We start from the raw sequence: 17,619 nt of genomic DNA on the forward strand, positions 1-17,619 counted from the left end.
AGGCCCAAAATATCATACTGTGCCCCCTAGCTCCCCCTTCTGACAATGTATTTCAGTTTCCTCATCAAAAAACAAAATATTTGTGGATCTATAAATAATACCTAATAAAAATAATTGCAAAACATGCAAAAAATTGTGCTTTCTAAGTGATCAACTACTAACTATATCCTAATACAGAACACAGACACATAATTGGCAGGCAGGTCTGCGGAAGAACAGAAATGAGTCAGTAATCTTTAAGGTTATGGAAGAAATATATATATTTTTAATTGTGCTTATAATACTTTCCATCAATATTTCTTTAAAGTATCTCAATCACCAAAGATTCTTTTCATTTTATTTAATTCCACTGTTGGACATGGTCTGAGCCCTACAGACCCCTTTCCCTTTCACCTCAAAAGGGACTCCTTTATAGGTTGCAACACATTGGTCATTAGTGATAAGATCGGGCTGGATCTGCTCCCAAATCTTCTTCTTGGGATTCAGTTCCTTCTCAGGCTCTCCTAATTAAAAAAAGAAATAAAGTTACAATGAAAAATAAAAAATTACTATAAGAACTTATTAGTTATGAGAAGTACTTTTCAAGGCTAACTTTAATCATCCCAGAATCTGTGCTTTCATAAGGACAGAGCACCCTAATACAAACTACAAATAGCTCATCTTGAGGGACAATGTATATTCATCCTAATGAATATACCCAGTATTTGTGAACATGTTTTTAACATAATTATATAAACTCCTTAAGGTCAGGGACTATTACTTCTGTCTTTGTATTCTCAACATCTAGATAGTGCCTGGCACATAATAGAAGCTCAAGCAATGCTTGTTAACTTGAAATGAACTATTCAAGTATGTGCTGACCAGATAGCCTGCCTCTGAGGTCCCCTCCAATTTAAGTTTCTTTTGGAAATAATGGCTTGAAAAGAAAAAGAAAATGAGGAACAGAGGGAAATTTAAGACACTTATCACAGTTTATAAGAAGGGTTTTGTGATCACTTACCATAAGTAACAAAGTAGACAAATTCTAAGCCTTGACCTTGCATCAGACTTCAAAACTTTTTTGTTTTCTTATTAATTCCATCTTCATTAATCAACATAAAACACTTTTCAGAATGTTTGCAAAGTATCATCATATCAATTCTACTTTGACATCTGGCAAACCAGTAGTATTGTAGCAACTAACCTGGCTTTTATAAGCTTGATCAACTGCATAAATGACCCCTAATGATACCAAAGACCAATTCCCTGAGTGTTTTTACATATCTTTGGATTTGGGGGGCTACTAATTACTAATTAATCTTACAAAATTGTTCAACAATTACATGAGGTTTGGCAAGAATCAGCTTGGCAGAATAGAAGAAAAAAACATAATTATCTAAAAAGTAAAGCATTCACTAAAATTGCATAGATTATGTGCTTTGAGGGGGGAAAATGGGTCAGATTCACTGTTAATTTCTTTTCATATTGGGTTAAAACAAATCAAGGTTCAATCCTTTGGAATATACTCAAAACTAGCCAAGAAAATTACTAATGAAATTAAAATGTCCTCTGTTGAAGTGATTCTAAATTGAATTTAATTTAGAACTTCTTTTTTAGTAAAGTGATATTGGAGAAAAATTCAAATGGATTACAATAAATTATAATGGCCTCCTTTTGACAAGCTAAGAAGAAGCTCAGAAATGCATGTTTAGTTGGCATCAAGTAGGTAGAGATGAGCTTATTTCCTGCCCTTTATAAAGATTTTCCAGTAATTATACTGAAGATGAATATGTATATGTATAAATATATATTAGAACTTTTCAAACCAGTTACTCAAATTATTGAATAAGTCATATCTCTATGGTTTTTTTTTTTTTAATAATAAATTTTATTTTATTTAATAATAACTTCGCATTGACAGAATCCATGCCAGGATAATTTCTACACGACATTATCCCTTGCAATCACTTATGTTTCGTTTTTTCCCCTCCCTCCCTCCTCCCCCCCCCCCCCCCCCAGGATGGCAAGCAGTCCTATATATGCTAAACATGTTGCAGTATATCCTAGATACAATACATATTTGAATATCTCTATGGTTTTTAATGATTTATTAAATACTTGTCTAAGAACACAATCAGAGGTATGCTGTGCAAGTTTTATGATCCTTATTTTATAGGTGCAGAAACCAAGGCTCAGGGAATTTAACTACCTTATATATATAATCACAGTTAATACTAGGAATCAAATAGTACATAGCTAGGAATCAAAATCAAGTTAGCTTTTTTCCACCAAACTATAATATTTTTCCATCTATGTGTCAACAGAATCAACCCTCTTCTTACAGGTTCAGAAAAGAATAGTTTCCAAATGTTCTTAAAACATTTTGTTGTTTCAACAGCTTGGCTGGAATCCAATCCAACTCTCAAAGAAATCAGTTATTTCCTTTGTCTCAGAGCTACCATATTTTTGGAACAGTTAATTCTGTTTAGTGTTTTAGGGGCCTGTTGCTTTACTAAAACTTATAGCTTCACAAATATCAGGCAGTACAAAAGGAGAAAGAAGTGAGAAGCAAGACCACCACCAACAACAAATAAAACATTCATTTGGCATTTTCAAAGCTCCATTGGCACTTCTGGCTTTGTACCAGAAAAAAAAAATAACTATAAGCATATAAATTATAGCCTTTTCTAACTCAAATTGCAACTCCTAAATTTGATCCAATGCAACTTCTACATCATGTTTATGTATATAATTTATAACAATTTTTCTAGAATCTGAAAAAGGTCAATTGACTAGATTAAAAATGCATTAACATATGAACGCCTTTAAAATATGGAAGAGATGCTAACAAAATTGAGAAAGACAAGACAAGTCTCCCTAAGAAGAAATAAATGATAGAATTTGTTGTTTAATATAGTTCAGTCATTTCAGTAATGACTCTTCATGACACCATTTAGGATTTTCTTGGAATACTGGTGTGTTTTGCTATTTCATTCTGCAGCTCATTTTTACAAATAAGAAAACTGAGTCAAACACAGTTACATGGTTAAATGACTTGCCCGGGGTCACACACCTAGTAATCAAATTTGAACTCAGAAAGATGAGTGGAATTCTATACTCTGTGCCACTTAGTTGTCCTAGTAAAGTCTTCTGTCAAATACTAGAAACTCTTACATCTTAGAAACACTGTATCAGGATGGCTTAAATGTTTAAGCATAGAAATGAGGCCCAGTGGACTTTACTCTCTAAATTCAGGGCTCATTAAGCTATATCTCCTTGGTTGAGCATATAATATAAATGGACTATATAATAATTAAAACTTAAGCTCAGATGATGATTTACATTATTGTTGTGGGAAACTGGCGCTGAATTCTCCCTTACAAATATGTAATTTTTATGTTCCCTTCTTATTTATTTTAAGGCTAAATGTTCAAGGAAGGGTACAGGTACATCAGGGACAAAATGAAAGGGGTGCTGCAATACATTAGTGACAATAACTCAGGGTACTAGTAAAAGAACATTTTATTTCAACAACTTAACCTATAAAATCAGATGATGAAAAGTGTTTTACAGAGCTATCCAAATTGACTTTTAAGGCAAGTTCTAAGTCAGCGAATGAAAAATGCCACTGACATTCATTAACCACCAATACTAGGCATTGGATACCCAATGCCAAAAACAAAATAGATCTTCAAGGAGTTTGTATTGTACTGGGCGAGACAATATGCAAATAAGTAAACACAAAATGTACAAAACAAATACAAGACAATTTTAATTTTCTTTGGGGGAGAGGAGGGAATGTGAGGATGGGATGCAGGGGCAGGAGGGATTTAAGATGGAATATTTGGAAAGGTTTCTTAAAGAAAAAGTGTCACTTCAGCTCAACTTTGAAGGAAACTAAACATGAAGGAAGGAAATTGTAAGAGAAAAAAATGAGGAGACAGAGAAGTAATTCTTAAAAGTAATTACTTTAAAAGATAGCAGATAGTAATGAGAAATAAGAAAAAAAAATAATGGGAAACAGAAGACACCTAAAAGTTTCACTTTAAGGACAAACCCAGCAAAAATTTGCTGGGTTTCTAGGACTACCACATCAGTCTTATAATAAAAAACAATTTTTTTCAGTTGTTATTACACTTACACAGTTTGTGACTTCAGAGTCAGCGTTCTATAAATATAGTCTCCTCATGGATAGGGAATTTTCTGCTACATTCCAATCACTGGTGGCTGCAGCTCCATTCAACAGAGTGAGACCCTTGCCAGCTCAGAGAATTTGAGACTTTTAATGATTACCTGCTTCTAAATCCTACTGTTAACTTGGTTCTTTCAGAAAGGAATAGTAGGGGATTTTGTAAAACCTGCTCACCATTGTAATGTTCATAGAACATGTGATCTCTTAGATGCTGGTGCGGGTTCTGGTTTTCTGAGAATAAACGTACAGCAACCCACTCACCTACATATAAAACATATATAATAGACCTTTATTATCTGATTCTTTTAAGCAGTTTTCATTTAGGTGTGTGGAGCTGGTTAGAAAACTATGCAGGTTTTAATTAATATTTCTTCTTCATTCATTTCATCTATATACCTTTATAATTATGACTTAAATGTGCAAATGCTATATTGGTTCCTGACTAAACTTTTTGGTGTTGTTGGCTCTGTTCTGATAAGAGAGAACATGAAAATACTTAGCTACTATGACTATGAGGGGCCACATAGTAGCTAAAAAGGCAGCCTTAAGTGAGGAGATAAGTCACTTAACTTCCCCAGGTAGTTCTAAGACTGAATTGCAGAACTGAACAGTTTTCTCACTGCGAATTCCCAAGACCAAATGAAATGAAGTCCATAAAAATAAAACCCCAAAACACTAAAACCAAAACTCAAAGAAACCTTTATAAATTATCTTAAAATTTCTTAGCTGCTTATCTATAACAATTGTAAATGAATAAATTCCATTGATTTCTCCTAGCAACTTTTAATTTTCACACATAATACATTTTCCACTATATAGATTTTTTGTGTCCTATACTTTCTAACTTCTTTTTGCAAAATCAACATCTATCTATTACCTATAATTTATTATTTTTATTTATCTATTGCTTGGTTACTCACTCATACATTCATTTACTTTTTATATTTAAGCAATTTATAAAAACATTAAAAAAAAAGTTTTGAGTTTCAAATTCTATTCCCTCCTTCCTTATTCATTTATTTTTGGAAAACTATGTCTATTTTAAAGAGCCTGGGTTGGAAATGCAATGACTATTAATGGGCCCAAATACTACTGACTGGAATGAGAGTTTTAACAACTATTTTGTTCCTGACTTGGATTGGTTTGATCCTCCTTAGAACATCTAGTGATCTCTCATTCCTTTGGGCTTACCAGACTGATGCTGGACTTAATGTAGACATCAAATCTGCTTAGTCCACTATAGCTCAGAACTTCTCAATTAAAGAAATTCCCTAGCTTCTTTCTAGTGTACCACCAGACTTGATTTTACAATTTATTATTGTTTTTAAAGTTTTTATATTTTTAATCCATGCAATAAAACAGGTATTTCCACAACATAGTATAATAAAAAGACAGCTGCATATACTACTACAAATATATTATGTACAACTTCCTATTTCTTTTAAATATATGATCATAATGTAAAATTTCTTTTTTTTATTCTTTTCTCCTACATTTCCCCTCCCTAGAGATGGCTATCATTAGATGCTGTATGTGTGTTTATGTGAAATCATTCTATTCATCTTCTATTTATTAGTTCTTTCCCCAAATGAAGATCCATTTTACACTTCATTCTGCTCCCTTCATTTACTTATAAATTGTTCACTTATCCATAAGTCTGATAATCAATGTTTTTTAAATTTTCTATCTTTTTTTATATCCAAGTCATGTATTTACTTTGCCCTTATCTTGGTAAATGGTATAAGATGTTGGTCTATGCCCACTTTCTGCTATACTGCTTTATAGCTTTTTCAACATTTTTTTTTAACCAAATAACAAAATCTTGTCTCAAAAAACTCATCTTTACCTTTGTCAAATACAAGGTTATTATATTTACTTGCTGCTGTAAACTGTATGTCTGTTCTGTCCCACTGAGTTCCCTTTCTATTTCTTAGCCAACATCAGATAATTCTAATCAATGTCTTATAAGATCCAAGACTGTTAACCCTCTTTTCATTAATTCCTTTGATATTTCTGATGTTTTGTTTTTCCAAATAATCTTTTTTTACTATTTTTCTCCCTAATTCAGTAAAATACTTTTTCAGTTATTTAATTGGGATGGCATCGAACATATACAGTTTAGGTAATGCTGTCATTTTTATTATATTAGCCTTGCCTACCCATGAATAATCAGTATTTCTCCAATTATTTAAATCTGATTTTACTTACATAAATTCTAGATCTTTTGAGGGAAATCCTTCTAATATTTCAAAATCTGAATCTGATTCTATTTCTTCTAAAAATTTTTCTAATGTGTCAAAATGCAATAGTCTCCTAACTGATTGCTATGTTTCCAGTCTTTCTCTTCCACAAAGGAAGGAAGGAAAGGGGAAAGAGAAGAAGAAAAGAAGAAAGATAGGAAATGGGAAAAAAAGAGATAGAAGCTTTATTATAAGCAAAAAACTACTAAATTCTTGGAACACATATATAAGTGACAGAGTGACTGTTCTCAAAAAGTTTACATTGTAAACTGGGAAAATATTTTTACATTCAAAGTTTCTGATAAAGGCCTCATTTCTAAAATATATAGAGAACTGTCTCAAATTTATGAGAATTCAAGCCATTCTCCAACTGATAAATGGTCAGAATGAACAATTTTCAGATGAAGAAATTGAAACTATTTGTAATCATATGAGAAGGTGCTCCAAATCACTACTGATCAGAGAAATGCAAAGACAACTCTGAGATAACACTACACATCTCTCAGATTGGCTAAGATGACAGGAAAAGATAATGATGAATGCTAGCGGGGATATGGGAAAACTGGGATATTGATATATTGTTGGCAGAATTGTGAATGGAGTGCACTATTCTGGAGAGCAATTTGGAACTATGCTCAAAAAGTTATCAAACTGTGCATATTCTTTAACTCAGCAGTGTTTCTACTTGGCTTATATCCCAAAGAGATCTTAAAAGAGGGAAAGGGACCCACATGTGCAAAAATGTTTGTGGCAGCCATTTTTGTAGGGGCAAGAAACTGGAAACTAAATGGATGCCCATCAATTGGAGAATGGCTGAATAAATTGTGGTATATGAATATTATGGAAGATTATTGTTCTGTAAGAAATGACCAGGAGGATGATTTCAGAAAGGCCTAGAGAGACTATATGATAATCAGTTCTGATGGACATGGCTCTCCAACAATGAGATGATTCAAACGAATTCTAATTGTTCAGTGATGAAGAGAGTTAGCTAAGAGAGGACCATGGGAACTGAGTGTGGACCACAACATAGCATTCTCACTCTTTCTGTTGGTTGTTTGCTTGTATTTTGTTTTCTTTCCCAAGGTTTTTTTTCCCCCTTCCTTCTTTGACCTGATTCTTCTTGTGCAGCAAGATAACTGTATAAATATGTATACATATATTGGATTTAACATATATTGGACTACCTGCCATCTAGGGGAGAGGGTGGGGAGGAATATGGGATAATTTGGAACAGAGGCTTTGCAAGGGTCAACACTGAAAAATTACCTATGCATTGTTTTGTAAATAAAAGGCTTTAATTAAAAAAAAAAAGTTTACATTGTAATTATGGGAGATAATACACAAAGGAAGATTTAGCTAAAAGTCAGATGGTTAGGTCTTATGTATTCTTTCTTGCACCCAGCAGCAAAGTATATAATAGTGGATTTTCTTTAATTTCATTTCCATTGATTAAAATTATGTTTCTGATGTTCAAATAATTGACAGTTCACAAGATTTTGGTAGTAAAAACCTTTTTTCCTGGGCTTTCAGTAACTATCTCTGGGCTGTCTCAATGATAGACCTGTCAAAATCATCTTCCTAAGACAAAGATAAGCCCACATTTCTTCTCTATTCAAAAATCTTTAATGTACATTGTTGGTGGAATTGTGAACACATCCAGCCATTCTGGAGAGCAATTTGGAACTATGCTCAAAAAGTTATCAAACTATGCATACCATTTGATCCAGCAGTGTTTCTACTGGGCTTACACCCCAAAGAGATACTAAAGAAGGGAAAGGAACCTGTATGTGCCAAAATGTTTGTGGCAGCCTTGTTTGTAGTGGCTAGAAGCTGGAAAATGAATGGATGCCCATCAATTGGAGAATGGCTGAGTAAATTGTGGTATATGAACATTATGGAATATTATTGTTCTATAAGGAATGACCAGCAGGATGAATACAGAGAGGACTGGCGAGACTTACATGAACTGATGCTGAGTGAAATGAGCAGAACTAGGAGATCATTATATACCTCAACAATGATACTGTTTGAGGATGTATTCTGATGGAAGTGGATCTCTTCGATAAAGAGAGCTAATTCATTTTCAATTGATTAAGGATGGACAGAAGCAGCTACACCCAAAGAAAGAACACTGGAAAATGAATATAAACTGTTTGCATGTTTGTTTTTCTTCCCGGGTTATTTATACCTTCTGAATTCAATTCTCCCTGTGCAACAAAAAAACTGTTTGGTTCTGCATACATATAATGTATCTAGGATATACTGTAACCTATTCAACATGTAAAGGACTGCTTGCCATTTGGGGGAGAGGGTAGAGGGAGGAAGGGGAAAAATCGGAACAGAAGTGAGTGCAAGGGATAATGCTGTAAAAAATTACCCTTGCATGGATTCTGTCAATAAAAAGTTATTTAAAAAAAAATCTTCAGTGGTCTTTAATTAAAATCCCAACAATTTTGCTCCAAACTTTCCGTAATTATTTACTAAAATTTCATGTACTTGTCAATTGGTCTGTTTCCTGAACTTAAAATATTCCTTCTCCCATCTCCAGGGCTCTTTTGAGGATGCATCCCAAGCAAAGCACATTCTTTTTAGATCCTTCAAATATAAAGGACTAATATTCACACACTGCTTTAAGGTTAGCAAAATATTTCATTTCTATTATCTCATTTGAGTCTTATAATCACCTTGTGAGAACTGGTGTCATTTTTATTATTCTCATTTTATAAAAAGGGAAACCTAAGCTGACAACTAGCACTTTTCCAAGTGTAAACACAGCTTGGAAGGGTTTGAGGAGGGAGGATTGGAACACTGGTCATTTCAACCTCAAAATCAGTTCTCTGCTCACTCTGTTATCTGTCTGTTCAAGTTTCCTTACAGGCTCAGTACAGATATGTTCCTGAACTCCCTAATATTTATTTTTTCTCAAACTATCTTATATTTCCTTATATATATATGAACATGCTATATATCACTTCCCTCATGCTTTTCCATTTTCCTAAGAAACAACAAGTATTTTCTATTTTTTTTAATGCCTTGATATGTAAGTCAATAAATTTAATCAAAAGTTAAAAGGACAGTCATATAACTTAGTATAAAATTGACCTTACTCAGGCCAGCACTGAAATATTTCTTATAGGATCCTTGACACACAATTTTACAGTATTTTTTCATATTTACCAGGGAATCCCTCGAAAGTAATTCTGTCTCCAGGAACAGATCCACTGGGAGGTTCCAAGATTTCTACCTTCTCTGGTGAACTAGCGCACATCAGCATTGCTTGAGATACCACTCCTCTCATCTTTGCAGGTTTCAGATTACAAAGCAAAATCACCATCCGATTCTGCATCTATAGAAATTAACAAATTAAGATGATTAAAGGTGAGGTAAATTTTATTTAAAAGTACTGATTTTAAAATGTAGTAATAAAAATATAGTATGTTGGTTCTGAGTGTCTCTACCAATAATTCAAATATACTAAGGATTTTATAATGTAATTTTAGAGCTATCTATAAAGTGTAAATATAGAAAATGTTAAGGTTAAAGGTATATAAGCTAGTAACTGCTTATGAAAATAAATTTCAATGTCCTTAAACCTCTGTACCATTCTTCTAAAACAAAATTTATTTCATCTTTATCAGGTTAGTAGATTTTATAAAGGACACAAAAGCATGAGAATTGCTTAGAAATTAAGTATGAACACTAAATATTCTCTAACTTCCATTTATTTATCAACAAATTCTACTTTTCATGGAGACTGGTAAGAGCTTTAATTCTGTGTTTACCTCTTAGTTATATTAGGGGTATGCCCCTGAGGGACCTCAAAACTATTTATTAGAAAGGAAGAAGTACTTTAATTTACTAGTGAGAAGATAGGATAGCTATAAGTCCTGCCAGGGATAATGTTACATTTTTGGAGGAGTGAAGTAAGAATTAAGATAAAGATGACAGACTAATTGAACCATCAGAGGATGGAGAAGGAAGAAGGATAATAAATAAATAAAAGAAAATTCTTTCAGAGGCCATTTATTTCAACCTATTCTCAAAGAGGAATCTGTTCTGAAATCTCAAAAATTACCTGCTTTAAAGCCATCTGGTTCTTCTAGTTCCGACCTATCTCTGCCTCTTTTACCCCATCAATTCTGCTTGGCTCCTTCAGGTTATATGAAGTAATGGTAATTTCAGATTTATATTTTAGTCTTTCTAAATCTGAATACCATAGGAAAAAATTTCCTACTGTCCCCTTCATATGATATGGTGTGCCATTAAGTATTAATTACTTTTTTCTTTAATATTTCCTCATTAGTGAAACTTATTCTTTAATGTTTGCCCATATACTAACTACACAAAAAGATTATAGAAATGAAATTTCTCTAAGAATTATACAATATCCCAAGTTTAAAGAAAACAATGTCTTTTTGTTTTTAAAGATTAAAAAAAAATAACCTGCGAAATTTAAAAATGGAAATACCTTCAATGTAGAAATAACTACCACTACCAAAGTCCAACTCTGATATTTCAATGTGCTTGGAAATGATCCTGGATTATCAAATGGAGTGCATGGTTCACCTCGCCAAAACGGCATAATTGTTCAACTTTCAAAATGAATTTATGATTCTTTTTCTTGACATTAAAAAAGCATATGTTTGAAAGTTTTTATCTTAAAACGTTATGAAACAATATCTAAAAGACAACTTTTTACTTCCTTAATGTCTAGCTACAGCCAGATCCATTTGTAGTAACTCAAAATTCAAATAAGTAATTTTAAGTGTAAGCAGAAATAAAACAGAATTAATAAACATAAGGCGTGGGTAATAAGGAAAGCTGTTATTACTATTAACAAGCTTAGTTTAAGAAAATCTAAAAAAATTTTGAAATGCAGTGTCTAAGATTACACAAAAAGATCTGAATAAGACAGCAACAATGAGAAAACTACACAACAACACAAGAGAATGTTTTCAATTCACCCCTCAATCAAAATGATATTTAACTATAGGAACTATTAAAAAAAAAAAAAAAACTTGGTAAAGGAAAAGGAGTGCAAAGGATTAAATGCATAAATGCATGATAAAGGGGCAACTAGGTGGCGCAGTGGATAGAGTACCAGCCCTAAAGTCAAGAAATTTGGCCTCAGACAATTAAACACTTCTAGTTGTGTGATCCTGGGCAAGTCACTTAACCCCAATTGCCTCACCAAAAATAAATTAAATAAAATAAAAATATTAAACGAACAAACAAATAAATAAATGCATGATAAAGTAATTATGCATTCAAAAAACTTTAATTTACTATGGTACTTTCATTGTTCAGAGCTTATATTCTTGTCTAACATTCTGGGGATATTAATTACTACCCTTAGATCTCCTTTAATTTACTATTCACTTTTACGGGAACTGTAAAATGCTTTATAGAACCAAGAAACAGTAACAGACTACTGGTATTACATTTACAAAAGCCAAACCATAAGTTTTTGTCATTTTTTCAATTCAGCCAACTTAAAAGTGGAATTCAAATTTTTTTTACTCTTTAAATATTTCTTTTATCTTAAATTATACAAATATGTAACTTTTATGCACTCAAATCTTCCCATTTAATAGATGGATAACAAACATAAATCTTTTCTTTCTTATATAACCCAACTACCTTACTATCCATCTACTCTGGAATTAAAGAACTATAGAGTCAAAAATATATAGGAGTGTAAAGTAAAACTATTATTTATTTTTTAAACTGTCTTGTCTACAGAACACTTATGTAGTTATCCTAAGGATTGTTTCTAGAGATGAGTTTTTCCTTACTGCAAATTCTTTTTAGGAAACAAAATTTTTCCCATGAATCAAAGGACAGATGAAGTTTCCCCTCTTCTTAGAATAAGTGGCCAATTGCCTTGGAAAGAAGATAACCAATTAGGATGTGAATGCCAGGTAGAAACTTATCATATAGAATAAAACTTCTTAAACTGTGGGTTCAACTCCCCATGGAGTTGTGTAATTAAATGGAAGGTCCCAAAAAATTTAGCAACAGTAAAAGGTTTCTGAATACAAATGTTTAAAAATTAATTCAAAACCAAACACATAATGAATCCAAGGTGCTTTTGGCTGGGCTTGTCCACGGTGCATCGCACAGTCACTGTAGCCTTGATTCTTAACATACAAACACAAGCACTTTGCACTGTGAATGCACAAATGATGTCAGAAATATCTCCGATTTGAGATGAGATCGTGTAAAAATTTCTCAGGTGATAAGAGGTGATAAGTAGAAAAAGTTTAAGAACAAATATGGAATGCTATCAAGACAGACTAGAGAGGAGAGAGAAAAGCAGGTAAAGAAGCAAGCAACTGTAGAAACTGGAAAATGAATGGATGCCCATCAATTGGAGAATGGCTGGGTAAATTGTGGTATATGAATGTTATGGAATATTATTGTTCTGTATGAAATGACCAGCAGGATGAATACAGAGAAGACTGGCGAGACTTACATGAACTGATGCTAAGTGAAATGAGCAGAACCAGGAGATCATTATACACTTCGACAACGATATTGTATGAGGACATATTTTGATGGAAGTGGATTTCTTTGACAAAGAGACCTAACTGAGTTTCAATTGATAAATGACAGACAGAAGCAGCTACACCCAAAGAAAGAACACTGGGAAACGAATGTGAACTATCTGCATTTTTGTTTTTCTTCCCGGGTTATTTATTCCTTCTGAATCCAATTCTCCCTATGCAACAAGAGAACTGTTCGGCTCTGCAAACATATATTGTATCTAGGATATACTGCAACATATCCAACATATAAAGGACTGCTTGCCATCTAGGGGAGGGGGTGGAGGGAGGGAGGGAAAAAAAAAATCGGAACAGAAACAAGTGTCAATATAAAGTAATTATTAAATAAAAATTTAATAGAGAAAAAAAAAACCAAACATATATTGTATCTAGGATATACTGCAACATAACCAACACATATAGGACTGCTTGCCATCTAGGGGAGGGGGTGGAGGGAGGGGAAAAATCGGAACAGAAACGAGTGCAAGGGATAATGTTGTAAAAAAATTACCCTGGCATGGATTCTGTCAATATAGTTATTATTAAACAAAAACAAAAATAAATAAATAAAAATTTAAAAAAAAAAAAAAAAAAGAAGCAGCAAGCAACTACAATTAAGACCCCTAGCAAGGAAGATTAAATAATATAAAAGCTAATAGACTCAGGTAAAGCTTCTGTGCTTAGTAAGATTAAAAACCTTGGGGGGGAAAAAAAGGTGGATAGAGAAAATGAAATTCCTGAGTCTCTTCCCTAAACCTTCCCCAAAAAGAACATGGAAAGCCAAGGCCAAGTGGGTGAGTTCTGCCCCCACTCTAGTCTTATGTCAAATCTAGGATAACCAATTATCAGGGTACCCTCTACTCATTATTTCTACTTTGTATCTTACTCTACATCTATTCATTCTTGCTTTCACCCTTTGAAATCTGGCTTCCAATTTCAACATTCAATTGCAACTCATATTTCCAGTTAGTAAAGATCTCTTCTCTTAACTGCCAAATCGGATAGTCTTTTCTTAGTCCTGCAAGTTTCTCTTCTTTGGAATGTCTTTACATTACTCTCCTGATTCACCTGTTACTTTTTGATAGATCCTCCTCAATTTTCTTTGCTGACTCATCATCCTTATCACAAGCTCTAAAACTCTGTTCAAAACAGAACTCATTATCTTTGCCTCCCAAATCACATTCCTCTTCCAAAGTTCACTATTTTTGTCGAAGGCATCAGCACCTTCTGAGTCTCTCATATTCACCACTATGGTTTTATCTGTGATTCCTTATCCTCTCAACACATCTACAGTTTCCAAATATTGATTTATAGACAATAAGAACATAATTCAAGTATTTCAAGAACTGCTATGCAGCTTTGTTGTGGCTGGCCTCAGAGAATCAGCAGGTTTTAGATCTGTATAAGAAAAGCTTCATAAACATTTGAGTAGTTGATAAATTCACAGTCTAATCTATAGAAGTTGTATATCTTCCCCATTGGTAGTCTACAAGCAGACACATTACTGTCTACAATACAGCAGATGAGAGGCTATGTTCAAGAAAATACTAGATTAGAAGTACTGAAGATTCCTTTTCAAAGGCTGGAATCTTTTGAGTATGCAATTATCCTCTTCATCATTATCTTTGCTGAGATAAGGAACTTTAAGATTATATTATTTAAAGTTCATCCATAAAGTTCTAAATCTAAATAGTACTGGTTAGACTTAAATTACTCTAATGACTTCCTATGCTAATGCCTTGAGAAAATTTATTTTTCAAAATTAAAAATGAATTTTCTCAATTGTTTTCTATTATATTATCATTATTTATAGCTTTTGCTATAAATCAAATAGAAAACAATTAATAGACCTTAAAATATTTTTCTGTTTAATATACCAGATGATGGTTGTTATAATGCCTCAAAAATTTTGATTACAAAAAGTGAAGAAAATGAAAAAAAAAAAAAAAAAAAAAAGAAGATAATTACTGTTTCTTGACTCCAAGCTCCACGACACTGGGAAAGTTACAGATTTAGTTCTAGAGCTAGGATTTCTAACTCCATGTAGCTTAAAAAAATTTAGACATAAAGCACATACATCCAGATATGAATCATTTTCAAAAAAAAAAAGAAATACAAACTATCAAAAAAAAGTCTAAAATAATCATTATTCAAAGAATATGGCATATAAATACAATGTTACTGTACTATAAGGAAAGACTATATGAAAAATTTGGGAGAAATAAGGAAGTTGTGCAAAAAAAAACAAAGAGAATAACATACATCCATGATTGGAAAAACATGAAGTCAATCTAGACAGATAAAACCCTAATCAAATATGCCTCCTTCCTATTGATAATCAATAATCTGTTGTTTCCATGAACATCTTTAATAGAAGCTGCAATCTTACATTTCTACCAGTGAGAGATCACAATCTATTTATGCTAGCACATTCTGTGTAACTGGTATCTAAATTCTCCCCTCACTTACCAAAGGGATCCACTTCACCTGGGAGTTTTTATCTTGGTATTTATTGATTATCTTTATTCTTCTTATGACACATCTTTCTCTACTGCATGCCATTTGTCCTGCAAAATTTTTCACTGGCAACATGTTGCTGTCTGCCTATGTGCCACAGTGCTCTTTGTGTGACCTAAACTTTTGATTCTATAGAGACTGTGGTATTCTATACCTTCTAGCCATATAGCACCATTCTAAGAATATGACTGTTGAAAAGGCAGACCTTTATTTCAAGAGAAACAGTGTGAGAGTCATTAAAAATACTGCACAATTTCTCAAAGGCAATCCAGATTGCTGTTCTGTTCCTCCAAATAAATGACCTCTTATCAGACAACTGACTATAGGCAGTGTTTGCTCAAGATTTGGAAACTCATAAAGCAACTCTATGGGTTGTATACTCAAATAATTATTATTGTCTGGATAGAGGAATTCCTTAATTAGATTGGCCAAATCTGTGAGTTACCAAAAATTTTCAGGAGTCTTTATAAATATCAATAAGCAAAGCCAAAAAATATAGTTTTCCATCTACATAAACTTCTCCTCTTCTGCAACCCCTATGAGAACAATCGTTTTAAGCACCAAAGTCAACTCTAATGAAGCTTAAGAAGGAAACAAAAGGTTTTCATAAATTATATTGGCAATATATCATATATTTACAATGATAATGCTGACTGAAAGATACCATGAGATTTCCCTGTGCTAATATTTTTTAAAACTATAAAAATGTTTTTGATTTGGTATAGTAAAATAACCCCTTAAAAGCTCTCTTCCAACAAAATGTCTTATACATATGTCAAAATTATATAAAATTCATTGCAAGATAGAACAAAAGATAGGCTTGTTCAATTACTCTTTGACCGTTGTTATCAAGTAAAATATAGCAAGAAGCAGCTTTTGAACTGAACACATCATAAATCAGTACCATCTGTGGCTGAATGAATAGAAAGACAACTCAAAAGTAATATACCTGGTCAAGAGAGACATATTTCACCAATCCACTAACAACTGTTCTTGGTGCTTTTTCTCCAACATCTATTTCTTCAACATACAGAGAATCTGCATCAGGATGCTTCTTAGCAGTGATGATACAACCAATGCGAAGATCCAAGAGAGAGACATCTACTGGTTTGGAGTCAGGGGCTATAGCTGCTGGATGCTTCTGCTTCTTTTCCCTCTTTTCTCCTGTCAATTGTGTAGGAATGACATTCAGTCAGGAAGCAAAGCCAAAATATAATTCATTTACATACTCAATGCAGATGATGCCTCTAAGACAAATACTGTGACTCTTCAATGCCAGTCTAATCCAAGTTCACCACAGAGCAGTCAATCCAAACTGTCATAAGAATAACAGGATATAAGACACATAGATATCAATAAGTTGAATACGTGCCTGCATCTCTTTTAATTTATCAGGTTTCTTTTAAATTATGGTGTATTAATGGCCTCAGAGATCATCTAATCCAACCTCCAATAAACATTTATTCAGTACTTACTATGTGCCAATCACTATGCTAAAGCTGGGGAATAGAAATAAGAAAAAAGAATGACAGTCTCTGCTGTAAAGTATCTTATAACATAATGAAGGAAGACAATATGAAAAAGGAAGCTGAAAAGGGGATGTAGAGTCCAGATATACTTGGAACGAAAACCAAGCAAGGCAGATAATAGAAAATGAAGCTTGAAAAGAACCTGGAAAGTTTTGAGCCTTCTATAAAGGCAGGGTTTGGGCTAAGTTTATTCTTTTATCTTCTAGACAGAGGAGAGACTACCAGTATCAAAGTAGAATCAATTTGCAAGATGCAATTTCAGATGATAAGGTTATCCTGGGGGTAGCAGAATATTCATGGAGTTGAAAACAAGCAGAGGAACTTATGGAAAATGAACATGTGGAATATGTGAAATGTGTTGTTTCTATTAGAATATAAATGCCATGAGAGCAGGAAATGGCTTCCCTTTCCATTTGTACCCCCAGAGCAAGACCGTGTTTTACACAAAGCATTTACATATTTTTTACACAATTTGCACATTATTTATTTACACATAAGCATTTTATAATGAGTGCTTTTTATTCATCAGTAATCAATTAATGATAACTGTCTACCAAAGATAAGGCATTATGTGAGGTGTTAGGGATACAAACATAAAAAATGAAACATTTTTT

The 17,619-nt window shown here is 33.0% G+C and overlaps 1 protein-coding gene across 1 annotated transcript in view; it reads right to left on the reverse strand.

Annotated features, from left to right (window-relative positions):
• Positions 1-242: 242 nt before the first annotated feature.
• The window catches only part of AIMP1 (aminoacyl tRNA synthetase complex interacting multifunctional protein 1), a 48,231-nt gene continuing 30,854 nt past the window's right edge, over positions 243-17,619 (reverse strand). The window contains exons 5-7 of the mRNA XM_051967444.1: positions 16,426-16,640; positions 9,592-9,760; positions 243-503 (exon numbers count right to left, since the gene is read on the reverse strand). Coding sequence (XP_051823404.1) covers positions 337-503; positions 9,592-9,760; positions 16,426-16,640 — 551 coding nt within the window. The 3' untranslated portion in view covers positions 243-336. The remainder of the gene's footprint in view (positions 504-9,591; positions 9,761-16,425; positions 16,641-17,619) is intronic.

Source organism: Antechinus flavipes, chromosome 6 (genome assembly GCF_016432865.1).
Source record: "Antechinus flavipes isolate AdamAnt ecotype Samford, QLD, Australia chromosome 6, AdamAnt_v2, whole genome shotgun sequence".
NCBI lineage: Eukaryota > Metazoa > Chordata > Mammalia > Dasyuromorphia > Dasyuridae > Antechinus > Antechinus flavipes.